A 27,099-nucleotide genomic window follows, 5' to 3' on the forward strand; every position below is an offset into this window, starting at 1 on the left:
AAAGGTAAACTTTTCATCCCCAGCACTCATTTCTTGGCAGGTGCATAGTAGATGCTCAATAATTACTAAAAATGCAAAGTACAATAAAGAATCTGCAGTGAAATAAAGCGTCCCCCCACCTCCACCTTTTCTTAAACAGTGGACACATCTATAAAACAAAGTTCTATTTACAGGACCATAAGCTCCCAATGTGGGCAGTCTGAGCCTCTTTCCCACAGAGCCGAGCAGAGAGACTGGTTGCAGTATGCACTGAATAAACGTACAGTGAATGAAAACCAGGTCGAGGAGTTAACGAAATGGTTCTGGTGTGTTATTTTTTATAATTCACTATTCTGGTTAGTGAATTCGGTACTTAAAAGTCTCCCGTCAGGACAGCCCATCTTCCCACTGACATAAAGATCCACTAAAACAGGGGCGGTGGGGGAGGGTTGGATTGAGAGTTTGGGATTAGCAGATGCAAACTATTACATACAGGATGGATAAACAGCAAGGTCCTACTGTATAGCACAGGGAACTATATTCAAGATACTGTGATGAACCATAATCGAAAAGAATATGAAAAAGAATGTGTATATATATATAGATATAGATATAGATATATAAACTGAATCACTTTGCTGTACAGTAGAAATTAACACAACATTGTAAATCAACTATACTTCAATAAAATAATTTTTTTAAATCCATTAAAACAATGTTTCCCAGATTTGTCATTCCTATACACCCTCTATATGCTTTTTTGCCAAATGTAAGGATCAGTTGACTATTATTTAATATTCTTAAAATTCACTCTTTTAAGTTTTAAAAGGAAACTTGACAGCACCGCCAGAGGTGGAAAACCAAGATCCCAAGTCCGCAAGTGTTGCAGAGAGACGAGTAGCGGGCTGAGACCTTCTCCTGCATATCCCCGTAAGGACTGCGGGAGAACCGAAGCAGGGCTCGCTCGCTCGCTCTCCATGGGAGGCGCCGACCTTTACTGCCCACTACGTGCAACCCCGGGGGCCCCGGGCCCGTCTGGGAGCTCTGCCCGGCCACTCACCCTCCACGGCGTGGTTCACCTCCTGGATGAACAGCTGCAGCTTCATCACCAGGGTGGCCGCGTGGCTGTCCGCCTTCCCGGCCGCCACCTCCTTGGGGCCAGCCCTGAAGGCCGCGTTGATCCACTCCTTCACGTCGAAGTCTTCGGCAAGGAACTTGGAGAAGTCCATGGCTGCACCGCCGCACCCCAGCGTCCAGGCCTGAAGCGCTGGCTCCGGGCGTCCGCGAGGCTGCAGAAGCGGGCGGCCCTGCGAGAGCACCCGCGCGGGTCTGGGAGGCGGCGGGCCGGGACTGACGGCGCCGCCAACTAGCCTCTCCACAGCCCCTCCGTCAGCTCGCTGATGTGTACGGCTGGGATTGACCCTCGCCGCGCGCCGTACTTCTTCCGGAAGTAGGTACTCGTTACTATAGCGACTGCCTGCCTTCCGGGAAGCGCGGCGGGCTGGCGGCCGGAGGGTGTGGGCGCCTCTTCTACTCTGCTAACTTAAGTGACTTTGGGGCACTTAAATATGTGCTTACGCTAAAGCTCTTACTTGTACGAGCGCACTCAGTCCTCACAGTCCTATGAGTGCTGTTATTCTCCCCCAACTTAAAGAGGAAGAACTGAGGCAGTTAAGCAAGTGGTTCAATGTCACGTAGCTAGAAGGTAGCGCTGTGGGAGCTGAACTCAGCCAAGCCTGCTACTGGAGCCTGAGGTCTTTTTTTTTTTTTTTTTTAATAAATTCATTTATTTTATTTTATTTTTGGCTGCTTCGGGTCTTCATTGCTGCTGCGCGGGCTTTCTCTAGTTGCCCGAGCTACTCTTCGTTTTGGTGCCTGGGCGTCTCATCACGGTGGCTTCTCCTGTTGCAGAGCATGGGCTCTAGGCGCGCGGGCTTCAATAGTTGTGGCTCACGGGCTCTAGAGCACAGGCTCTGTAGTTGGGGGTGCACGGGCTTCCCGGACCAGGGCTCGAACCCGTGTCCCCTGCATTGGCAAGCGGCTTCTTAACCACTGCGCCACCAGGGAAGCCCATGCCTTCATTTTTGAAGAACAGTTCTGCTGGAAATAGAATTCTTTTCATATTCAGATCATTGAATACGTCATCCCACTGCCTTCTGAACTCTTATTATTTCCAATAAGAAGTCAGCTGTTAATCTATTATGAACCTATTGTATGCAATGAGTCATTTCTCTCTTACAGCTTTCAAGATTTTATCTTCGGCTTTGGTTTTTAAGTTTGGCTCTAATGTGTCTATGTATGGGTTTCTTTGTGTTTATCCTACTTGAAGGTTGTTGAGTTTTACGGATGTGCAGATTAATGTTTTTCAGCAAGTTTGGGAAGGTTTTGGATATTATTTCTTCAAATAACTTTCCTGTCCCTTTCTCTCACTTGTCCTTTTGGGACTCCCATTATGTGTGTGACACCTCATGGTGTCTCACGGATCTCTGCAGCTCTAGTTTTTTTTCTGTTTTTCAGATTGGATAATTTCTACTGACCTATCTTCAGGTTCACTGACTTCTTCTGCCATCCCAAATCTTTTGTTGAGAGGCTCTAGTGAATTCATTTCAATTTATGTACTTTTCAATTCCAGAATTTCCATCTTTTTTATACTGCCTTGCTATTGAGAATCACTATTTGTCATAGATTCCTATAATTCCTTAAACATGGTTTACTTTGGTTCTTTGAACATATTTATATTAGCTACTTTGAATGCTGATTGTTAAATCCATTGTCTGAAGACTCAGTTTCTATTTACCGCTTTTTCCCTCAGTATGGATCTTTCCTTCCTGTTTCTTTGCACATCTCATACTTTTTTATTGACAACTAGGTATTTTAGATAATATATTGTAGCAACTCTAGATTCTGGACTCCCCAAAGATTGTTCCTGTTATTGTTTGCTTGTTTAGTAGTTTGCCCGAGATAAATTCATGAAATTTCTCCCCTATGGTGTGTAGCTTCTGATGTCTCTATTTTTGTTTTTATTCTATTTTAAAATCTGACTTCCTGTGTCTACATAGCTTAAAGGCAGTTAATGATCAGACTACAGTTGTACCAAATTTTTTGAGCTAGTAGGGCTTCTGTCCTGTCAGTGGATCTGTGTGTGGGTAAGGGAGCACATTCAAAATATCAGGTCACTTTCAAGTTGGTCCCAGCTTTTCCTTTCCACTGTGCCCCTTTGTGTTTCCTCAGCATGTGAATGCAGCCTCAGTGTCAGCTGGGATTGTGGTTAGCTTGGGCTGTCTCTGGTCCCTGATGTACATGGGCACATCTTCATCAAGGTACATGCTTTTTCTAATGATGACCACAACATCAAACTAGTAGAACTGCTGGCCCTCCCCACTTGCCCACCACAGCAACTGTCACTTCTGCTAACATCATTTCAAAGAAGATATCAATCCTACAGAGTTGGTGCAAGGGAGAGTCTGGATGCAGCCCCAGGGAAGAATGACAGAAACTGCAAATGTTGTTTACCCAAACTTCAGTGGCTTTTCAAGCATAAACACTTCTCAGATTGCCATCTACCTTTACATGATTTCTGTAGCACTGAAATGGTTATTTTTGTCAAATTTTTCTAGCTTTATAGCTAGCCTTTTTGGAGAGAGGACTTGCAAATTTCCTTACTGGGCCATAGCCAAAAGTTCTGCCTCTGAGCCCACACTTTTTGAGACATGCCAAAACTGAGTCACCCTTCCCTAAATGGGCGTAATGCTTGTCCAGGTCACCCAGACTGGCTTCATGTGGGACAGTTTTGCTTCTTACCACGCCTGCCCATGAGGAACTCTCTTATGGACAGGTTGGTAGGAATGGCTGTTGGAAGTGGAAAGAGAGGACACTGAAAGATCTGGGACTGTCATACCAGCCCTAGACTCACTGCCTCTGGGTTCTTAAATTTGGTTAATACATTTCCTTGCTACCCCATGTATAGGGAGGTGTGCCAGCACATCAGAACATGGTACAAACCTTAATAGCCCCTGCCAAAGGTATATAATATTGTTGTCTGGCAGGTGAGTCTGTCCCATAAGCAGAGCACTCAACAGAAAGAAACAGCTGAAAAATAACAGGATATGAGGAAAATGCCCAGTGATCAGAATCAGGTTGCAGCTGCATGTCTGGATCATTGGCATAAACCAGGTTTACCAGAAGAGACTGTGTCTTCCTCCTCAGAGCTAAGATGTGTGGAAGCCTCTCCATTTCTACTAGACAGATTCATAGGTCAGGGAAGAGTCCAGATTGGCTACAGCATAGGACCCATCCATCCATGTGAAGGAACAGAGCACTAGATTCCTTACATGTTTACAGACCTTTACAGATTAAACTTGCTTTCCCTTACACTTCCATTTTAATCCTCACAGCCTTTGGAATCAAGGCGGGTATTATATCTATTTTCCAAAAAGGGAAACTGAGATTCAGATGAGGCCAAGATTGGATGAGGCTATACTATGGAGAACCTTGAATGCTAGGGAAATTGGTTTTACTTAATCCAATGAAATGATCAAAAGGTTGTGATTAGAGAAGTAGTAGGGTCAGATTTGTACTTCAGGGAGACTTACTAGAGTAGCAATGAAGGTTAACGATAAAGCCTTTAGCAGCATGCCTATATTTGGAAGTTTAGGGTGGGAGGAAGAACTGGGGGAAGAATCAGAAAAGTATCAGAAAGCCATGGGACGAGAAAGCATCAGGAGTGTGTGGTGGACACTGCTAGATATCTCCTGATTCTGTTCTGTTCTCCCCAGCGGGGTCCATAGCCTCTCAAGACAAAGACATCTCCCAGCATTCTTTAAAGTTAAGTGTGTCAAAAAAAAATAACACATACACACTACTGTATAAAAAATAGATAATCAACAAGGACCGACTATATAGCACAGGGAACTCTACTCAGTATTATGTAATAACCAATATGGAAAAAGAATCTGAAAAAGAATGGATATATGTATAACTGAATCACTTTGCTATACACCTGAAACTAACACAACATTGTAAACCAAATATACTCCAATATAAAATTAAAATTAAATAAGTAAATGGATAAATTAAAAATTAGCTGTAAAAAAAACCAAAAAACAAAAAGTTAAGTGTGTCCATGTGACTAAGTACTGGCCACTGGGATGTGAGCAGAACTTTCATGTGGGACTTCAAGGAGGTGTTCTTAAAAGAATGACGTGTACACTACTCTCCTTCTTTCCTGCTGGCTGGAATGTGAACGTGATGGCTAGAATTATAACTGTCATCTTGAACCATGAAGTGTTTCTAGGAATTAAGTCACTCACAGCAGGGCAACAGACTGACGGCATCTAGGTGCCTGACCATGGACTGCACACCAGTCCTAGTTTCACTGCCTTTGGGGTTCTTGAGAGTGTTATGGGTTGAATTGTGTCTCCGCCCTGCTGACCCCCCAGAAAAGATACAAATCCTAACCCTAGTCCCTCAGAATGTGACCTTATTTGGCAATAGCATCATTGCAGATGAAACTAGTTAAAATGAGATCTTACGGAAGTAGCGTGAGCCCTTATCCAATATGATCAGTATCCTTACAAGATGGTCATGGGAGACACGCACAGGAAGAACGCCACATGACAATGAAGGCGGAGACTGGAGTGATGCAGCTAAAAGCCAAGGAATGCTAAAGACTGTCGCAGATTACCAGGATTCTCCTGCAGGTTTCAGAGTGAGCATGGCCCTGATTTCAGACTTCTAGCCTCCAGAACTGCCAGATGATAAATTTCTGTTAAGTCACCCAGTTTTGCTCAGGAATGCCAGGAAGCTAATACAGAGATCTAAATATCTTTTAAGCCACTGTTACCTTGAGTTTTTTCCATTTCCTGCAGTTGACCCTAATCTTAACAAATATAGAGAGGATGGTCAGATTTTATCAAATGCAACCCTTTTTGATGTCTCTGCAAATATTAGGTTATTAGTATCCTTAGCAAAATTTCACTGGTTTCCATGAGAGCAGGAGAGGTTTTGAAATGAACATAGTGACGAAATGGAAGTCACCACAAGTTAAGGTAGTAAATTAAAAAAGAGAAATCTCAGATGAGGCAATTTGAGGAGAAATAATAGCACCTACATTTAAAGAGTACCTATCATGTCTGGTATTTTGGTGACCTCATTAAATCCTCACCAAAACCTATTAAGTAGATTTTTACCATTTTTACCATTTAAGAATATAAAAACCAAGGCCGAGCTGCTAAGTGACTTGCCCAAGGTGGCAAGAAAACTAGAAACTTAACCTGACCCCAAAACCCATGCTTGTTTCACTCTACCATGCAGGGCTACCAGAAACAAGGCAGGAGAAAGGGGGAGGATTGCAGGGAACATTCAAGCAGGCTTGGGCCCACAGGAATGGAGCCAGTGGAAGTGAGAGGCTGGAGATACATGGAAACTATCAGCAACTTCATGTGCCAGTTTTAATACAAAGCACTTTCAGCATATGAGTGATTGATACCGTCTTCTGTCAGAAGAGAGGAAAGCAGGGGCTGTTCCTTTTTATTACACAGTTCATACTGATAATGGCATTATCGCCAAGTCATCTATATTGTTACATTAAAAAAAAGCAAAGTGTGGAACAGTTCATTTGTTTAAAAATGCCTAGAATATCTCCAAGGACAGATGAGGAACTAGTAATCAGTTGGTGATTACTAGTCTCCCAGAAGGGTAATCAGTTGGTGGGAAGAATTTCCACCTTTTGTTGTTTTAGTTTTGAAAAACTAACATTGAGAATTAAAAATAATGTTTTTTCAGTTTAGAAAATTCAGATAAATTTTAAAGAAAACAAATCTGTAATTCTATGACCCAAATATAAACAGTCATACATACATACAAATACCTGAGTTGTTTGGTTTTAAACAGTAGAAAAGATTGCCATAGTGTCTTCCGGTAAACAGATAAATTGTTACAATATCCAATCTCCCCTTCTTCATTAGCCAAGTGTGTGGCACTGTATGCAAATATGACAATTTCTTAGCCTTCTCTGCACCTCCAAGTGGCCATGCTACTAAATAGCCAATAAGATGTGAATGCAAATATCACATAAAATTTCCAGGAAACCTTAAGAACGTCAGCAGTTTTCCTCTATTCCTGGCTCCCCCACTCCCTTCCTGTTGCCTAGAACAGTCAGCAGTTAAAGCTCGTAACATAATGTTGAGGAGCACGTCCTTGGGTGCTGACTTAGGGCTGGCTGGAGCTCTAGGTCCCTAATAACTTTGTGATGCTTATACCACTGTGGACTAAGAATGTCGCTTGCCACTTCCGTAAACAAAGGATGTTGCAGCCATAAAGCCATCAACCACGGCAGCTGCCCCTGTGGTGTACTCTGAGGGGAATCAGAATGGAAAAAAACAAGATACTGGCCCTAGATAGTTAAGACGCGCACCAAAGGAATGATTTCAGAGTCCAGGCTCTTGCATCTTTCCCATACATAGAAAAGCACTAAAATCATTAACTTGAGATGTCTGTTTTTGTGATTAAAAGTAATTTTTTGATGTTTAGACATGTGGGGGAGAGTGTTGGGTTTTTTTTCCCCAGCAAAAACTCCTATATATCCTGGCTCTTTCCTTACGTTTTTGGAACAGTCCCTCAGAGCTATGAGTGGCTGTATCGCTGGCTACAATTCTCAGTAAGTCTGCCAAATAAAATTCTCAACTTTTAAGTTGCGCATTTTTTTTTCAGTCGACACCACAAACGGTTTGGGACTATTTCTGGCTTTCTTTTCAATGAGAAAATAAACCTTTGTGTTTAAGCCACTGTTGTCATTTCCTTATTAAACATGATGCTGGCTGTTTGATCCTATTAGGAATAAACAATGAATGAGAGAAAATGCCTTTTCTACATCTATTGAGATGATCAAATTGTCCATTTGATCTATCAATGTGGCTGACTGCATTCCCAAAGGCTTTACACAGTGTATTCTTTCAATATGCCACTAGCTTTACTTTATTTATTTTAGCCACGCCACGTGGCTTGCAGGATCTTAGTTCCCTGACCAGGGATCAAACCCGTGCCCCCTGCAGTGGAAGCGCGGAGTCTTAACCACCGGACCGCCAGGGAAGTCCTGCCACTAGCTTTAAAGTTAATATTTTACCTATGCATTCAAAAACAAGAATAGACTAAAAAGTATCTGCTTCAGATTTTGGTGACAGGGTTATGAATTTTAGAATTACATAGTCTTGTTTACAAAATTTAACTGAATGTTTTATAGGAAGTGTTGATTAGTTTCTAAGTATATTGTTACGGATTTCTGCTTTTGACTAGACTTAGGCGTAAGGTTTCCAATGTTTTGTTACCTTTCTATCCTTGACATTAACTGCATCTCAGTATTAATTTGAACCTTGCCAAAACTTAAAATATTTGCTTGCATTTATTTCATGAGGTAAACTTCAAATAGTCGTAGGGACTTCCCTGACGGTCCAGTGGTTAAGACTCCACGCTTCCACTGCAGGGGGCGAGGGTTCGGTTCGATCCCTGGTCGGGGAACTAAGATCCCACAAGCCTCACGGCACGGCCAAAAAAGTTATGGGTAAGTCAAGTCTATTCATGTATAAGAAGCCAGGTGGACAAGCAAACAGTACATGAAATATGAGTCTTAGCTTAGTCCTATGAAGTACTGGAGTCACTTCACATTTATTAACTCACTTCTCAAAACAATCCTATTATGCACTTTACAGGGAAGGAAGCGGAAGAGGACAAATTACTTGCCTCAGGTCACATGGCTAGAGGTAGTACGTGAAGCTAAAGAATGGAATTACAAGTAAGGGTTGATTTAATTACTTCAAACTGTTGGGGCTTCAGAAGACCTCAAACTTTAAAAGCCTATGTATCGGGGCTTCCCTGGTGGCGCGGTGGTTGAGAATCCGCCTGCTAATGCAGGGGACACGGGTTCGAGCCCTGGTCTGGGAAGATCCCACATGCCGCGGAGCAACTAGGCCCGTGAGCCACAATTACTGAGCCTGCGCGTCTGGAGCCTGTGCTCTGCAACAAGAGAGGCCACGGTAGTGAGAGGCCCATGCACCGCGATGAAGAGTGGCCCCCACTTGCCGCAATTAGAGAAAGCCCTCGCACAGAAACAAAGACCCAACACAGCCATAAATAAATAAAATTCTTTATATATATAAAAAAAAAAGCCTATGTATCTGGAGCCTGTAACACTGCAATATGTTTTTCAGCTTTTTAAATCATAGTATTACCTCTAGCTGTGGGATAAAGTAAGTGTTCAAGAATAAAAGTCAAAGGAGCAGATTGTTTACACATTTTTAGATGCAAGCTTTCTCAGAATGAACATGGTATAGTTGGGAATGCATTGGGCAAGGGAACAAAAGGCCTGGAGTTTTTCCATTTCAGCTTACATTAAATGTGTGATGAGATCTCTGGACCTTGGCCTTATCTTCTCTGAGGATACTTCCTGCTTATCTGATTGACTCTGTCTCTTTCCAGATGAAAGAGGTCAGGCTGTTACTGCTTAAAAAAATATGAAACAAACTATGGCTAGCACTCTATTGTTTTCTTCTTAGTTTAAAACAAACACACTAGTTTGTAGAATTTTATATTTTGGGCCTGGGTAAGCATCTTCTATATTAGATGTATTCAAAGAATTTGTGATTTATGAACACTGTACTAAACACTATTTGTATGAAAATATCACCTTTGCTTTTAACCTTTCATGTCTGATCTCTCAATTTACACTATTTTATTTTTAATGGGTAATATTCATGTTTTTGGTCATTATTTATCCTTTTTTCAACGTTTACTATATCCATAGCGAGTGGCTCACAGATAGAGCAGCATTTTAGCCCAATCTTAAATCACTGAAGAGACAAAAGGAGTTAACTACAGGTGTATTCAAAGAGATACGAGAAAACATGGCATTACCGAAACATGAAGGGACTTTCTTGTGGCTCTGGCAAAGTGTGCTCTATTCTTGACAGATGATGCCAGAAGGGTAAGGAGCATACAAAGTTACAGAAGGGCACTGAACGCCAGAGTAAACAACTTGAATTTGGCTGCATAGGCTTTTAGGGCATTAAGAAGCCATTCACAGTTTTTCAGCAGGGGTCAAGTGCCCAGGTATGTTACAGAATTCTGATGCTGGCAAGTATAATGGCTCAGAGGAGAACTGAGAGGCAGGCTACGGCACCGTCCAAAAAAAAAAGCCAAACCAGGGCAGTGACAATGTGAATGCAGTGGGGAGGGCAAGATGTGATACTATTTAGAAATAGACTAGACGAGACAAAAGTACTGAGGGGGACGGAGATGAAACAAGAATCAAGGAGCTATGAAGGCTTGGATAGGTGCTTTCAAATAGAAGAACAGAGAGAGAATGAGAGAAGCGGCTGTGTTCCATTCCAAGTACTTGGAGGCAACAGTGGAACCTCCAGATAGATATCCATTAGACGGCTTAAAATATGGACCTGATGTCAGCAAGGAGGTGGAAGCCTGAGATAGAGGTCTACCACTCATCTAGTAGTTAACTGCCCAGAATGCTTAGAAAAGTCCTAAGGACTAAACCGTGTGGAAACACATTTAAGGGACAGAGGAAAAAGAACAGTCAGAGGTAGTTCAAGAAATAGGGATGAGCAGGATCCCGGAAGGAAGAGTTCAGGATAGGGGAAAATACTGGATCGTCAGTGCCAAATCTCCACCAGACACATTATGGATTTGTCTCTCCCCATCAGAAGACCCACGAGGGCAGGGACCTTCTATCACTGCTGTATCTGCAGTGCCTACGACAGTGCTCGGCTCACAGAAGCTAGTCAACAACAACTTGCTGAGTGAATAAAAGATACGGGTTGGTTCTTCTTAAGTGGTCGCTGAACTTCATAATTAGAAGGCACTGATAACATAAACCAGGGCCACTTTCAGGACACCCACCTCCCTACCCCCTTACCCTGTCCAACTCTATCTAAGCAGAGCACCACTGGGAGTCTGTCTCCCAGAAGACAGAAGAATGTTCACACGCAGTGAGTCTACCTTTTAACTATGTGATAAAGGTTTTTTCATGTGTAGGTCTCATTCACCCATTTTTGATGGAAGTTCTAGGTAGGCATCGTCTTTATGATGGGCACCTCTAGGAGACTTTATGAAATAGCTAGAGCCTATAAAAGCTATATAGAATATGTGAACACAAAATTTTAGATTAAAATGAACCTTATGAGTTATGCCAAATGAAGAAGTCACCCCATCATTTATCTGTTTTATGAGTTTTCACGTTTGCTTTAAAAGTAACATACCTTGATTTTTTACAGCTCCCATCCCCACAATAGTGCTGGCAGATTTCCAACTATATGTAGAAGGTAAAACATCAGACTGTAAAGTACCAGATTTTGTGATAAAGAGCCCCAAACAGAGCCTTGCAGTTTCTGAGGCAGACTCCTACCCAGACAGGTGAGCTGCTTGGATCTGGCATCCTTCATCAGGCCATCTCAGCCAGGCTCAGCTCTCTTCACCCACCCATCAGGCCAAGCAAGACTTGTAAAACATGCACAAATGCCTAGCACATTGCAGGTGCTAAGTATTAACTGACTGCAAGCCTGAATTTTTCCTGCACACCATGACTGTAACAAGAATCCACCTCTCTTCCAGCTTCATTCAGATCCTCAGGGCTTCTCTTCACTGAAGCAGTTCTTAAGGTTCCACATCCCTCAGGAAGTCTTCCTTACTTCAACAGATGAATGATCCCTTCAAGCCTATTATCTCTAAATGCAACAGGCTTTGCATCTCCTACTTACTCAAAACTCCACAAAGTATATTCGCTACACGGGTATTTATTCAATGACTTTCTATATTTAGTCATCACTTTTCATTGCTAAACTCACTTCATATCTCATTTGCATCACAGTTCTTCATCCTGGATTGTGAAGTCAACAGGCCAGGGCGAACCTGTTAGTTATGATTTACAATGACTGGCATGGCGTCACAATCAAAGAGCTCTGGGTAAGTGCTTGTGGTGAAAGAGGATGAGGATGGAGATGAGGGTCCTGAGGAAGGGTCCAGACAGGCTGCCCAACCCATGGAACCTGAGGCCTGAATAAGGCCTGGGATCTGCTTTCCCCTCTGCCCTGAAGGGTCCATCTATGGGCAATTCTAAGGCACAGTGGTGAAGGACATGATTGGCCCACCAAGCGCGGTCCTCTGGTCTAGTGGCAGCCCCTCGCCTAGAACACAGTGCAACAAGCATTCCATTTAGAAGATCTTCCTGAACACATGCAAGCAGCATTCGCTAATGGAAATGGAGACAAGGTCTTTCTTGGAAGAGAGTGTCCCAGAAGACACTCTGCCCCAAGACCAACCAGGTTCCTTTTAAGGTCCCTGAGAACAGCAGCCTGGGAGCAACCAAGTCTTTCAAAGGCTGACAAGGCACAGAGTGGATGAATGAAAAGATAATAATACATGGAAAACAACAACAACAACTTTGGCTTATAAAACCTCCAACTCGAGGCAGGGACATCAGTGTCCACCAACATGCAAAACCAGACATGATCGTAGCAGATGGTTATCAGAAATGCTTTAGCATTTCCCACACCACCCACATCCCTGCCCCTCAGCCCCCGGGCCACACACACACACACAATATCTGCAGAATAAGTCAGAGGTTGGCATCCAGAGCCTGATGTCAGGATAGAACTCTTGGCACTCTGCACTAAATCACCGTGATTAGTCCTATCTAGACAGCAAAAGTAACACTGGCCTAAGCTTGAATGGCAGGGTCTGTCCAGTGAGGAGTTAGGCTGCACCCAAGACTGCCAGGTCTGGAAAGTCTTTCACTTCTCCTACTTCGCTGAAAGGCTGTCCACCCTGGTTGAATGTCAGCTTATACCGTAACCGGATGGGCTCCTGAGCAAAGATAAAAAGACGTTATATTAGTGGGGAGTGAACACAGAGACAGGCCCTGAGTAAAAGCCTTTACCCACCCCGTAGTCACCAAGTAACAGTATATGTATGTTAACTCCACCCAAGTGAGGGCTTCAAGCAACTGTGTGACAGGCACACCCTGGCCTTGACCCTCTGGGACTGCAAACACACAGGGAGCCAGGCTTACCTCCTGGGAGGCCTCCTGGAGACCAGCTAAGAGGACAGACTGGCCTCACCCTTTGAGAGGATTCCATGGGATTAGGGAGAGTGTGTACCACTCCCTTGGTCCCCAGCTATGACAATCTGGTCACAGATCTTTCAATAAGCCCCAGAGGAAAACGGACTCTGGCAAGGGACGTTCTACCACCATCCCAACCAAAGCAAGACCTCAATATGCCTCTCTCCACCTGCCCAGCTGCCTCCCTCGAGTTCAGGGGCCCCCATTTCCCTGCTACCACAGACACCAGAACATACTTTGTGTGGATTGTCAAGCAGCAGCATCTGAGAGATCACTGCTGGAGGCATCAAAGGACTGAAAGCAGGAAGCTTGGAGCTGGACGCTGGCTGTAGTTTCACTCTCATTGACTATTGGGGGGGAAAAAAATCCAACATATAACTCATTCCTAACGAACTACAGCTTTAATGAGGGAGATCAGGTGAACAGGAGAGCTTGGTCTCCACCCCACCAATTGATGAAAAGGATCCAAAAACCCTTCGACCCATACATAGAATGTATCTGAAGTTGTGTGATCAAAGGTTGGCTTCTGAGAGGCAGCATGAAGAGTGAGAGCATACCTGGGGTTGAATTCTAACTCTGCCTCTTACTAGCTCTGTGATTTGGGGCTAAATATTTAACCTTTCTGAACCTTGGATTGATAATTTAATTTACAAGACAGAGGTAGTAATAGTGCATGCCCTACAAAATTACCATGAGTATTAGAAAACACATAGTTTATTTTTGTCTGCTTTGAATCCTTCCTTTCAGGACAGGCCCCTTGCCCATTTCTTGTGATTCTGGTATGGCTGTTAATCTGTGGGGACCTACTTCCCTCGAGAAAAAAACATAACATGCAACTTGGCCAGAGTACCTCATACCCCTTAACACGAGTTACTGGTCCAAGGTATGCAAGTAATACCAACAAGGCCAATCCTAGCCCTTCCTTAGGTAACCAATATGCATGCCTCATGTCAGGGGAGAGTTTCCTTCTGAGATAAAAAGCGATAAGGACCATGTAACTCTGGAGCGGCTGGTAACCATTTTCCTGCATGGTGGAGGGAGTCTATGAGAGAACAGGGTCCAGAGAGGAAAAACAAAGTCAAGAGATAGAAAGTGACAGATCCTTAAGGAACTGTTTAAGAATTTACCTGAATCCAGCCATATCTGAAGTCAGACATTCAGGAATCCTCAGTTAAATGAGCCAACAAGATTCCGATTTTATCTTAACCTACTTTGAGTGAAGATTCTAACCCTTCCACCTAATAGATAACATCCCAGCAAAGGAACTGGTGCTCAAAAATGATAGCCTTTATTGAAAAATTCAAAGGAGCGGGCCAGCCGCTGACTCACCTTTGGCACAGCTACTTGAAACATGATGTCCCAGACAGGCTGGGTGGCCGTGCTCATCATGGTCAACAGTAGCACCTGCACCTCTGGGTGGCCAGGGGCCCCAGTCTGGGAAAAGTGGAGCAGAATTCTGAATCCATTCCGGTCATACACGATAAGAGGAGGCAGGTTGCCTGGTAGAGAAGGACCCAACCAAAAGGATTAGCACTATTACACACTCCCCTGAAAGAGGAGCCATGCTTGAAAGAGATGTGCACCTATCACCAAATCCTGTTGCTTCTCCAGTCAGAACAGCTCCTGGAATTAACCCTCTGCACCACCATAATCCAAGTCCTCGTTACCTCTAGTTGGACTCCCATGACATTCCAAACTGATCTCTCCCCTCCATCCAACCATCCAGTACCAGTTTAAGAAAAAAAAAACAAACATTTTTTTGAGCAAGAAATGATTACGATTAAAATAATGTATGAACACTATAGAAAATACAGGATACCATAAAGGAGTAAATAAAAAACACCCTTAATACTCCCCAGAAATAAGCACTGCTAACATCTGGGCTTATATCCTTCTGGTTTCTTTTGTATGACTACATACACATACACATCTCTTATATTTAATTTTACAAAACTATAAGGACAGCAGATCTTTTCAAATTAATTAGGTCTTGGAAATACTAAAGAGATTGTTCTAGTTTAGCTAAGAAATGATTCGTAAGTTAATTTTGGGAAAAGATACATTAGACTAACCATTAAAAAAGAAGGGAGAGTAGGGCTATTTGCATTAATAAATACTCAGATATGTACAAAATTGCAATTGAAAACAGCATGCAGAACAGACCCAAATATGAGAATTTAACATGTCAAGAGCATATATTTGAAAATCACTGGCTGATTCAATAAATGGCAGGCAGCTTGTTAACCATATGGAAAAAATTTTAATGAAGATCCTTATTTCATGCCAAACATCACTTATCAGAATGCACATTATAAAAATATAGTTTAACAATGAAACTGTCGGAGATTTAAAAGACTGAAAATACTCATGAGGTATGGAGGTGAGGTTATGGGGAAAAAGGCAGTCCTTCCAGGAAGGAACTTGGTAACGAAGATCAAAATTTTAAATGTCTACACCCAGCATTTCCACTTTTAAGTATATATCCTAATGAAATAATCAGGAAAGTTTCAAAAATGGATCTCCATTTTTTGCAATGGGTTGTTCACTGTAACACTGTTTATAACAGTAAACAACTGGAAACAAATTATCCTTCAGAAAGAAACTGAATAAATGAGTTACAGTACATGTTAGTGCCATAAGAATGAAATCATTTTTAAAAAATCAAGGTTTTGAAGAATAAGGGCATGAAACAATGCTATAGCTTATAATATTAAATAAAGCAGGATATAAAACAGTATATATACTATGGTAACAATTTACTAAACATATGTACATGGATAAAACAGGAAAATACATCAAGATATTAACAGAACTTCCATCTCTGGGTGGTAATGGTACAGATGATTTTAATTTTCTGCTCTATTCTATCTTTTCTAAAACTATATTGAATATTGTTTTTGTTTTTAATTTTGTTTTTTAATAATTTCAGATATACAAAAAGTTACAAAAACACAAAGAATTCCCATGTACCCTTCACCCAGCTCCCTCAAATGTTAACATTATATATAACTACAGTGCAATTATCAAAACCAGGAAATTAACAATGAACATTTATTATGTTTAAATAAAAATTAATAAAGTAAGTATGCAAAGGGACCCCACTGCTGACTTTATTTCGTCTGCCTGGTTCCAGGGCCCTCTGTAATCTGAGCTCACCACACTGAGCCGCAGGAAGGCCCTGTGCCCAAGGAAGGGGCCCAGGCCCTAGATCTAAAGACCCCAGTTGTTTCCCGCTCGCATACCAGTGTGCTGACCACAGGCAGTCACCTTACTTAGCTGGGCCTTCCGTTTCCTTTTCTTTGTAAGGGAGGTTAATAGCTACTTTTCCTGCCTTAATGAGGATCATTAGAAAGGAAGAGGATCACCAGCCAAATTCTTCCTTTCTTTCTAATTCCACCTCTTCTGAGTTATTTCAGATCACACTGAACATTCCCTTCTTGAATTCCAAATGAAGATCATCTCCCTAAGTGGATTCAAGGTCCCTAATTAAATTTCGCCTGCCAGTATCCTTCAGTGTCAACTTCAAGACAGAGAAAACTAAAAAAAAGTATTAGCTAAGAGACCATAGGCCACCCGCCTTATCCTCTGTCCCCAGGCAATATCTCTCCCCCACTCATCTTCCCCAGTTTAAGAGCCACCCACACCAATCCAGAGTGGATAAAGCTGGGCATCTAACAGAAAGGGAAAAAAAGGGTGAAACCGTACTTACTGGGCTTAACAGACTCCAAAGGGACAAACACTTGAGCCAGAGGTGTATTCTGGGAAGATGGAGAAGAAGCCAATGGGCCAGCCTCCCAGGACCAACCTGGAGAGGACTTAGTACCTGGTGGCACTTCCTTGGGGATACTTTTCTGCGGAATATAATTCCTGCAAAGAAATAATAAATATCAAGACTGGCAAAAACTGTACAGAAATCCAGGAATCTGATTAGGCTTTCTGAAAAATAAGGGGAAAAAAATAAATATATATGCATGTGTATATGTGTGTATGTATATATTTTACGGGTGTATGACTTTAGACAAGTAATCTAACCAATGCCTCAGTTTTCTTATCTGTAAAATAGAAACAGTTTAGTATCTATCTCATAGGCTGTTACAAGAATTAAATGAGAAAGTGTATGAAGAGCACTGAGCGGAATGTGTGCATACAATAAGGACCCAATAAAGTAATTAATGTTGTAGTTGTCAGGCAGTCTCTGACAACAAGTAGCTCAGTCAGATGAAGTTTCCCATACATGATCACCAGCGTGACGTAAGCTAGGAAGATGACAGCACAAGTTACATTGACCACTTCATTCATACTTCATGATTTTGTCCATTTGGAATACAAATCAAAAACATTTATGGGAAACCAAACTCCACACGTAAGTAACCCACCAAAATTAGAATTATTACTGACTCCATGTCAAGCGGTTATAAACAGTAAACTAGGAAGAAACCCCCTACGGGTACAAACAAGAATGACCTCCCAGCACATCTCCATTTCCACCCAGCTCTGTGGTCTCCACCAGGGACACAGGCTCTCAGGCTGTTTGGGGGAAGGCAAAGTGTTCCAGCCTTGCCAGAGGCAAAGGGACAGGATCTATGAAAATATATTTATACTCATACCTAAGAGCACCTCTACTTTTATAAATCTGTACTATAGAAACACTCCAGGTTCCTCCAACCTGGAAGCTATGTAAATATCCACATGAGAGAAATGATTAAATATATATATTATATGTATATGAATTATTATTCAACTATTAGAATGAGGCAAGTTTACATAAATTGATGAAAATGTATCCAAGATGTGTGATATAAAAAACCACAGTGGAGTACAGTTTGTAAATTGTAATCTCATTTGTGTAAAAATAAGCCACAGTAACACATTACTACATGTGTAGAAAAAAAGCAAAGAAGGACCATTCAACATTGTCTTTAGAGAGTGATATTTGGGACTTTCTATATTATCTATTTCTCTAGTAATCAAACTTTGCTTCAAATTACACTGAAATCAGGAAAAAAAAAAAAAACCTATAAAGACAAAAAACGTCATCCTCATCTACTGCTGCTGCTCCTTACACCCCTTTCTGGAGGTCTGGGCCAAAACGTGTATTTTCCTGACTTAGGAAGCAGAGTGAAAGGAGCAGCACGCATTGAACTTCGATAGAAAGGAAGCAGCCCTTCAGGCAGAGCAGCACCCCTGGGCCCCTCTGCCTGGCCTCGTGCAGTGAGCGAGAACTGCACACAGGAGCCACTCCTCTACGTTCCTTGCCCACAACACTCACAGAGGTCCCGGAGACGGCTGTGGGGAGAGGAGATCCAGCAAGTTCCTTTCTGCAGAAGGGCTCTGAACACCACCACCCGGCAGCGTGCTGGTGGTAGGGTTCCTCTTTTCCTGACCGCAATTCTGACTCGCAACCTGTCAAAGCAGGAATGACTAACGTAAGGCCAGAGCACGAGTGACTATGAGCCATGGTAACATCACGGCACAGCTCTCCTGACCCCAAAGCCCAGGCTTACTACACTTCCTGGGGCAGGTGGAGAAAGGTCAAGAGGACGTGACTCCTCAGCAGACCTTTGGTAAGCGGGAGCCTGGATACAACAGAAGAGGGTAGGGAAGAAGGAGAGCAAAACCCCTCCAGGGGTTCAAGCCAGACAGCAGAGGTGAGGAAGAGGCTTTGGACCTCCGAGTCCACAGTGCCACCAGGCTACGCTGTAGCCCTCCACCCTCCCCCAGGCACTGCTGCCCTCATGAAGGTAGGTTTGAGGGACTTGCCCTCTCCTCTCCGGTCCCTAGGAAGAGCTTCCTTACCTTTTTAGTAACTGGGCCATCACTGATCCCTGTAAAGAAGGAACAGAGTGAGATGCACACCAGTAGCTCTACCTGATATGAATTGGAGACTGATACCATCATCCTTTCTAGAATATTTAGAAAGCCTAGACAAAACAAATTACCCAAAGTCATTCAACTCATTCATGGCAAATCTGAAACTGAGTACAAGGAGGACCTCTCTGAACTTCCCGGTATACCCAATTCCTTCTAAAAACAGGCATAGTCTCCCCAAGGGGAATGGGCTTACTCTCTCCCTGGGAATCAGGGCCATTCTGTGCCTGCTGCCCCTAAACACCACCCTCACCTAAGGCTGCCAGGTCCTGATGCAGTAAAGATGGCGCCACAGTCCCAGCCTGCTCGGACCCACTGTCCACCTCCAAGTCAATCAGGGGGCAGTTCTTCATGCAGCCTGCTGGATTCTGAAAGACTAGAAAACAGACACTTAGGAAAATAAGTCAGTCAGAAGAAGAGCAAAGTCTCCACTTAAAGGTTATCAGTTTCCCTCAGGCCTCCTCCCAATCAAAAGACCTCACATCACCCTACCCTTAAGCACACCCCAGATGAACCTTCCACCTCAGCTGACTGGCTCGACTTACAGCCTTGAGTGGCATCTGAAATACGAGGTAACCAGAGGAACTGCCTTCCCACCCCAGTAAACACAGAATCCTCTAACGGTCCATTCAACCTGGACACTAGCAGAGCTGACTGCTCCAGGTCAGAGGCCTTTGAGGTTCTGACCACAGTGAATCAGAAGCATCTCGAGTGCTTGATAAAAATGCGGGTCCCAGCTCTAAGTAGTCTTGATTCAGAAGGTCCGAGAATCTGCATTTTAACCAGTACTCCAGATTATTCTGATTTAGCTAGTCTGGCACTAGGAACCACCCGAAGAAGGTCATATTTTTTTTGGTGTGAGCTCCCATAAGTAAGCACTCATGAGAGGTGCAATCCAAACCTGGGCACGGTATAGCCACCGCTTCTGTTTACAGCCAAAGCTAGTTCCAGCCTAGCAGTCAACCCATGATGGCACGTGGGGCAGAGGCTGGCTATATAAAACCAGTCCCCAAGGGAAAGGGAAAAGAGGACATGCTCTCTCATTTCTATACCATAACCCAGAGCGTTCAGGGATCCATTTCTTTCCCGGTGTTTGCAGCCTGCCCCACGGCAGAGGGTGGGAGAGGCTCTCTGCACATACCTCTGGAGACAGGTATGTCTCCCAAAGAGCTGACCACTGTGCTCCCAAAGGTGACACGGCCCTCCATCACCTGTTTGTACAGCAGAACTCCCTGGGTGAGGAGGTCATTTGCCTGGAGAACCTCCGCTGAGGAATGAGAGAAAAATCAGAATCCCCTGGTTTAGCTACCAACAATCTCAGTCTTTTTTAAGCCACTCCACAAAGCAGCTGTCACACGGCTCTGCCAGGTTCAGTATATCCCTGCCTCCTGCCCCCAGATCATGAGATCAGTCCCCTGGCACACCCAGTCACTCAACCCCTGAACCTCAACACTTTCTTCGCAGGATGTAGGAGGAACCAAATTTTTTCACTTTCTTTGTCTGTACTGTCCAATATGATGGCCAACACTTGAAATATGGGTCTTTCAACTGAGGAACTAAAACTTTAATTTTAATTCGAAACTTAAAGCTATTTTGTCAATGTGGATGCAAATACTAAAAGAAATTTTTGGTACTTTATTCAGTCATTGGGAAGCGTGTAGGAAAAAAGTTGGTACACGAATCTACTTTTTCACCTGTAAATTTTATAAAATCTAAGTACAGATCAAGTATTCCTGACGAAAATCTGACATCCAAATTGAAACATCCTGTAAGTATAAAGTACGCAGTGGATTTCAAAAATGTCAAGAGTATCTCATGATCCGGTTTACCTGCAAGAAAGCCTCTCTAGGAGACAGACAGAACAGCAACAGGGCCAGGGGCTATGTATAACACTGCAGGCCACGGTACTAGGAGAGCACTGCAAGAGTGACCAACTATTCATTTCCTGTCACTTTTTAAACTGGATGGAAGTTGTGAACTAACACGAGGTTGAATTCACCTGGCAAAGTGTTTTATTTGGCATGTGCAAGGTGATTAAAATTTAAATTTTGTGACCTTTGACTTCATCGCAACCAGAGGAAATAACGGGTTTAGACAATAATTACATCACAAAAAAACCAGAAAACCAGATACCACGGGCCTCTTCACATCACCTGTGAAGCATTCTTGCTCCCCCTCACACGCCCCGCCATTTGAACCTGAATCTGAACAAGCCTCCTGATCCAATTCATAAGAAAGCAGGAATTTCAGAAATATCAGGAACAGAGAAACATTAAATACCATGGGAGGGCTTCCCTGGTGGCGCAGTGGTTGAGAATCCGCCTGCCAATGCAGGGGACAGGGGTTCGAGCCCTGGTCTGGGAAGATCCCACGTGCCGCGGAGCAACTAGGCCCGTGAGCCACAAGTACTGAGCCTGCGTGTCTGGAGCCTGTGCTCCGCAACAAGAGAGGCCGCGATAGTGAGAGGCCCACGCACCACGATGAAGAGTGGCCCCCGCTTGCCGCAACTAGAGAAAGCCCTCGCACAGAAACGAAGACCCAACACAGCCAAAAATAAATTAAAAAAAAAAAAAAAAAAAAATACCATGGGAGATGCCATCAGAAAATTGAGACCAAGAGAAACTCTGCAAGTCAAAGGACATGTTTTTCATGCATGAAGTAAAAAAGAATGGGGGCTATCCATTAAAAGGGACTTAAATATCAACCAATTACAAAGCGTGTTTTTTCTTTTTGATACTGATTTATAACAAACTTAAAAAAAAGAAAGAGGGTCAGCAAGGAATGATTAGAGGGAAAAATGCCCAGGAAAATCTGAACACTGACTGGTTACTTTGAAATGTTTGGAATTTGCTTAAAAATAGAACCGGGAGGACTCCCCCGGTGGTCCAGAGGTTAAGACTCCGTGCTTCCACTGCAGGGGGGCACGGGTTTTTGATCCCTGGTCGGGGAACTAAGATCCTATAAAAATAAGTAAGTAAAGTAAATAAAGTAAATGCATAGACAGTCATCAAACAGACATCTAATAAGGTGCCAGATCGTATTAAAATAAAACAAATAGAATTGGGGATGTAGCGGGGAGGATGGAGGGAGAAAGCAGTACAGATAAAACAAGATCAAAAGACTGGCCATGAGTTGGTAATTATTAACAAAAGGTGAAGAGTACATGGGGATAGAATAAATCCCTGTTATGTGTTTTGAGATTTTCCATAAAATAAAATAGTTTTAAACGTTTCAATACCTGTGTACAGGATTACAGTTCTCCCCTGTGCCTTCCACTTGGTATCCCCACTTAGACTCCCCACCCAGCCCCTGAAGGCACTTTGGGTGTGAAAGCTTCCAAGGAGCCCCTCGCAGCTGTTTCTCAGACCTCTGAGAACGTTCAGCCTTTCTTCAAGCCTTCAACTGTAGCCACTCTTTCTTCTATCCCCTTCACACCCAATCTACATGGTAAATTTCCACCCTTCTCTATGCTTTCAGACTTGCGGCTCATTTCTTGCTCAAACTTAGATTCCTCTGGAAATTAGAAGAATCAACTCAGGCCACGCCCTCCCCAAGCCCAACCACCATAACACCTAGGGGCCACTGTCCTGTTTCTGCGCCAGCAGCACGGCAGGAAGCCCCATGTCTGTCCTGCACTCTTGGGTGCTGTCTATGCCTAAAGAATAAGACTGTACCAAGGGACTTCCCAGGTGGTGCAGTGGTTAAGAATCTGCCTGCCAATGCAGGGGACACAAGTTCAATCCCTGGTCTGGGACGATCCCACATGCTGCAGAGCAACTAAGCCCGTGCGCCACAACTACTGAGCCCACATGCTACAACTACTGAAGCCCGCACGCCTAGAGCCTGTGCTCCACAACAAGAGAAGTCACCACAATGAGAAGCCCGAGCAACACAACGAAGAGTAGCCCCTACTCGTCCCAACTGGAAAAAGCCCGCACACAGCAACAAAGACCCAACGCAGCCAAAAATAAATATAATTTCTTTTTTAAATTAAAGAAAAAAAAGATCATACCAAGCGCATCGTCATCATCGGTGGTATCGCTTGCCAGCCGGAACAGGGTGGGCCGCAGCTTTTCACACCTCTCATACACGACCTACAAAACAGAGCTTGTTATATAAATTCTCAGTAAGTGTGTTATAAAAAAAGAAAGATCTCAAGATGTGTAAATGTGAAGAAATGGGAAATCTCTACACTGCTGTCAGAAATATAAAATGATACAAACACTCTGGAAAATAGTTTGGCAGTTTCTTAAAGAGTTAACAATACATGTAGCATATGACCTAGCAATCCCACGCCGAGGAGTTTACCCAAGAGAAAGGAAAGTGTATGTTCACACAAAATCCTGTATACAACTGTTTACAGCAGGTTAATTCATAATCACCCAAAGCTGGAAACAACCCAAATATCCATCAACAGACGAATGGATATACATATTGTGATATATGCATACAACGGGGTACCACTCAGCAGTAAAAAGGAATAAACTACTGGGACCTCCCTGGCGGTCCAGTGGTTAAGACTCCACGCTCCCCAGCATAGCACAGGAAGATCAGCTCGGTGCTTTGTGACCACCTAGAGGGGTGGGATAGGGAGGGTGGGAGAGAGACGCAAGAGGGAGGGGATATGGGGATATGTATACATGTAGCTGACTCCCTTTGTTATACAGCAGAAACTAACACACCATTGTAAAGCAATTATACTCCGATAAAAATGTTAAAAATGGTAATAATAATAATGAACACTGCTTTGCAATCAAAAAAAAAAAAAGACTCCACACTCCCAAAGCACAGGCCATGGGTTTGATCCCCGGTCAGGGAACTGAGACCCCACATGCCAAGCGGTGCAGCCAAAAAAAAAAAAAAAAAAAAAACGAATGGGTCTCAAATAATTACGCCAAGGGGGAGAAGAGAAGCCTGACCAAAAAAAAAAGTGTAATACTGTATCATTCCATTTATATAAGAGTCTAGGAAATATATACTAATCAGAACAGGAAACGAATCAGCGGTTGCCTGGGGATGGGCAGAGAGGCAGGAACAGAAGGGAAGGGAATGAGGAAGTTAGGGGCGGGTGAGGGACATAAATTTTGATCGTATGATGACTTCCTGAAATACATGTGTATTCCTAGTAGGTCGGTGACACTCAGGCCCACCTGCAATTTAGTTTTACAAAGAGCACCTGCAAGGCGGCCTGGTCTGGCGGGGCCTGCCCTGGCCTGCGGTACACGCTCAGCATCTCCTGCAGCACCTTCACGTGGCTCCGTACCTCCTCCACAGCGCTCACTCTCTTGGACACCTTTTCTGATTTTTCTTGTTCCTTTTGGGAGAAAGAGGATGAAGTGAGGGAGCAGAAGCTCTGGAGAAAGGCTGAACAAGCGCCGGGAAAGGGGCGCTGCACTGTGGAGAGCTCAGGGAAGCCACCAAAACACGGAGTGGATGGAGTGTTCACTCAGCGGGTAGAGAAGATGCTCAAGGCCCGGAATTCCTGGGACAGACAATGCAGTTTGGGGAGCTGGGACTACTCCTTTGTACCACCAGCCTTACTCCCTCTGGAAAAGAAATTCCCAAACCTGGATTCTATCCACACCAATACCGGTCACTGGGACAGAAACTGGTGTCTGTGAAATGCTTTGAGTTCCTGGACAGAAGTACTTGAGAAACACACAGCAGTTTCTGCTTCCAGTCACCACCTCGCTGCCCTTCAGGGAGCCCACAGCTGTTCCCCGGTTCAGGGCTAGGCGGCCATCCCTTCTCCCAGACAACTGTGTACCCACACCCTCCCTCAAGCACACACACACACATACACACTGCCCAGCCCCTGTCAAATGCTGGCTCTGCGGAACCCCCTGGAAAACGCCCACCTCCTTGACCAAATTCTTGATCAGCCGGTTTGCAGCCTGAAGATCCTCAGGATGGCTGCTCTTCAGAAGCCTTGTCAGAAGCTGAAGAGGGAACAAGACTAGGTGAAACCAATTCCCTCCGTGTCAAACGGCCCAGACTCACAGCACCAGCAATAGCAGAATCAGCACTAATAACAGCTCGCACATTTTATACGCATTACCTTACCAAATGCTCACAACGACACCATAAGGTAAGGATTATGACCATCCCCACAGACCACTGGTCTTTCCATGGGGTAGGGAGGTGGATGTCCCCAGGGAACCTCTGGCAAAGTCCGCAGACATTTGCGGTCATCACAACTGGGGGTACCCCTGGCATCTAGCGGGTAAAGGGATACTGTACACACTCTACCCTTCAGTGCCTAACGACCTCCAACAAGAAAGTTAACTGGCCCAAAATGTCAACAGTGCCAAGGCTGTCTTGGACCGCATACTCTGATGTGACAGACCCTGGCGATCTTGTCCACCTTATTCCCAATAGGTACAGGAGTCACTCACTCTTTGTTGGATGGATGGCAGGACAGATGCAGATACTGAGTGCCGGAGAGTCTAAGCAGCTGACACAAGACTACCTTTCTCAGAAGTCCATGCCACACCTCCTCCCCTGCTCCTCCCACCCCCTGCAACAGGGAAGCACCCGCAGGAGAGGAGCCAGAGGGAAAGCCGCCCAGAACCCAGCACAGCCCTGCTCATTCTGCCCACAGCGAGCACCTAGATCCAAGGGAAGAGTACAGCTGACAGCTGCAGTTGGAAGGCAGAGGGTACCAGAAGAGGCCCGTCCTCGGACTGGAGTCTTCCTGGTTCTACACTCACCAGACCTTGTGAGGGACCAAGAACACTCATGACCAAAAGCACTGCCACCTTTCAGGGGCACCCTGGAGTTATCCCTGGGTCTTGACCTAGGTTTGGACCACCTTGCTTTTCCCTTCCCTCTCCTTACTGATGTCTGAGGAGCAACAATTCTGGGAGACAGTAATGGAAGGAAAATGGGTGAGATCACGCTTACTGACACTAAAAATATCTGAGCCAACATACAACCAATTCTTTACTCCCCACTCTCCTCTCCCGACACCACACTCTGGATATGACCAACCACCCATATTACCCACTAGGGTTATCTTTTCGTACCTTCTTTCCCTCAGGAACACTGAACAGATAAAGTGAAAGACATAAAGAACAGGACACTTATCATTTGGCCTATCCACAAAGAAAACATCCAGACCTTAAGCTACCTCTCTCTGCTCCACAGGGAACTCAAAACCCACCTCCCCACACTCTCCCACACTTTGGTTCGGGATCAGGGGACATTGCAGGAGAGTCCCTAAAAGAAGGGATCTGTGGTGCTGTGATGAATTGGGAGATTGGGATTGATATATATACACTAATATGTATAAAATGGACAACAAATAAGAACCTGCTGTATAAAAAGATAAATAAAATAAAATTCAAAAATTCAAAAAAAAAAAAGAAGGGGTCTGGTCAGACTCCAGGTAGGCCACCAAGGTCAGGGAGAAGCTCCTTACCTTTGACTTTTCTTCATCGGCATCAAAGATGGAGCTCTTGGGCCAGGGAGAAGGTGGGGGCAAGATTTTATCCACTGGTAGTTTAGGGTCTTGCTTTATGATTCCTAAAACATGCAACTCATGAATATACGGATATAGGTACCCGTTGACTTCAGCAGGATCCAGTATAAAGTCCAGAAACCCCTGGTTCCTGATGTCCCACCAGGAAAACACTGTCAACGACCTTACAGAGATACACCCAGGGTATGATCAAGGCTCTACATCCTCCCTTGGGAGAATCCATGGAACCAGCACAAAGTTGGGGAGGTCAGAGCCAACTAAATTAGAGCAGAACCGGACCGTAAGGCTAGTGGTCAATGGGCCTTACACTATACAAATACTGATCATTTTATGCAGGTATACAACCTCCCAGAGCCCAGAACTTAGTGTAGAATCCCTAATACTCCTAAAAATGTTAAGAGAGTGCATGCGACAGGGAGAAAAATAGTCCATCCTGAATCCAAGTTCCTCCCACAGAGCCCAAGAGAAAAGGAACATGGACTCCCAGCTTCTATGCAGGACACACTCTGGGGCTCACAACATGAGAGGAATAAGCTCATTCTCCAGAGGCCTCACAAAAAGAGAATGGGAAAGGCCTGATGGCCCACTGAAATCCTTCTCTCCCGACAGAAAAGCCTTACACTGCTGGGGGAAGGACACCAAACCTGTT

At 44.0% G+C, this 27,099-nt stretch overlaps 2 protein-coding genes across 4 annotated transcripts in view; both read right to left on the bottom strand.

The window, feature by feature from the left end:
* COG7 (component of oligomeric golgi complex 7) overlaps positions 1 to 1,410 on the bottom strand; it is a 78,706-nt gene extending 77,296 nt beyond the window's left edge. For both annotated transcript variants that reach the window (XM_059896133.1, XM_059896132.1), the window contains exon 1: positions 1,040 to 1,410. In XM_059896133.1, coding sequence (XP_059752116.1) covers positions 1,040 to 1,208 — 169 coding nt within the window. In that variant the 5' untranslated portion in view covers positions 1,209 to 1,410. The remainder of the gene's footprint in view (positions 1 to 1,039) is intronic.
* Positions 1,411 to 9,835: 8,425 nt separating this feature from the next.
* GGA2 (golgi associated, gamma adaptin ear containing, ARF binding protein 2) overlaps positions 9,836 to 27,099 on the bottom strand; it is a 31,380-nt gene continuing 14,116 nt past the window's right edge. For both annotated transcript variants that reach the window (XM_059897665.1, XM_059897664.1), the window contains 12 exons: positions 26,391 to 26,494; positions 24,829 to 24,909; positions 24,147 to 24,284; positions 22,983 to 23,064; positions 20,112 to 20,237; positions 19,224 to 19,346; positions 18,899 to 18,927; positions 18,372 to 18,505; positions 16,812 to 16,969; positions 14,432 to 14,601; positions 13,339 to 13,449; positions 9,836 to 12,846 (listed from right to left, as the gene is read on the bottom strand). In XM_059897665.1, coding sequence (XP_059753648.1) covers positions 12,736 to 12,846; positions 13,339 to 13,449; positions 14,432 to 14,601; positions 16,812 to 16,969; positions 18,372 to 18,505; positions 18,899 to 18,927; positions 19,224 to 19,346; positions 20,112 to 20,237; positions 22,983 to 23,064; positions 24,147 to 24,284; positions 24,829 to 24,909; positions 26,391 to 26,494 — 1,367 coding nt within the window. In that variant the 3' untranslated portion in view covers positions 9,836 to 12,735. The remainder of the gene's footprint in view (positions 12,847 to 13,338; positions 13,450 to 14,431; positions 14,602 to 16,811; positions 16,970 to 18,371; positions 18,506 to 18,898; positions 18,928 to 19,223; positions 19,347 to 20,111; positions 20,238 to 22,982; positions 23,065 to 24,146; positions 24,285 to 24,828; positions 24,910 to 26,390; positions 26,495 to 27,099) is intronic.

The sequence above is a fragment of the Balaenoptera ricei genome, chromosome 15 (genome assembly GCF_028023285.1).
Source record: "Balaenoptera ricei isolate mBalRic1 chromosome 15, mBalRic1.hap2, whole genome shotgun sequence".
NCBI lineage: Eukaryota > Metazoa > Chordata > Mammalia > Artiodactyla > Balaenopteridae > Balaenoptera > Balaenoptera ricei.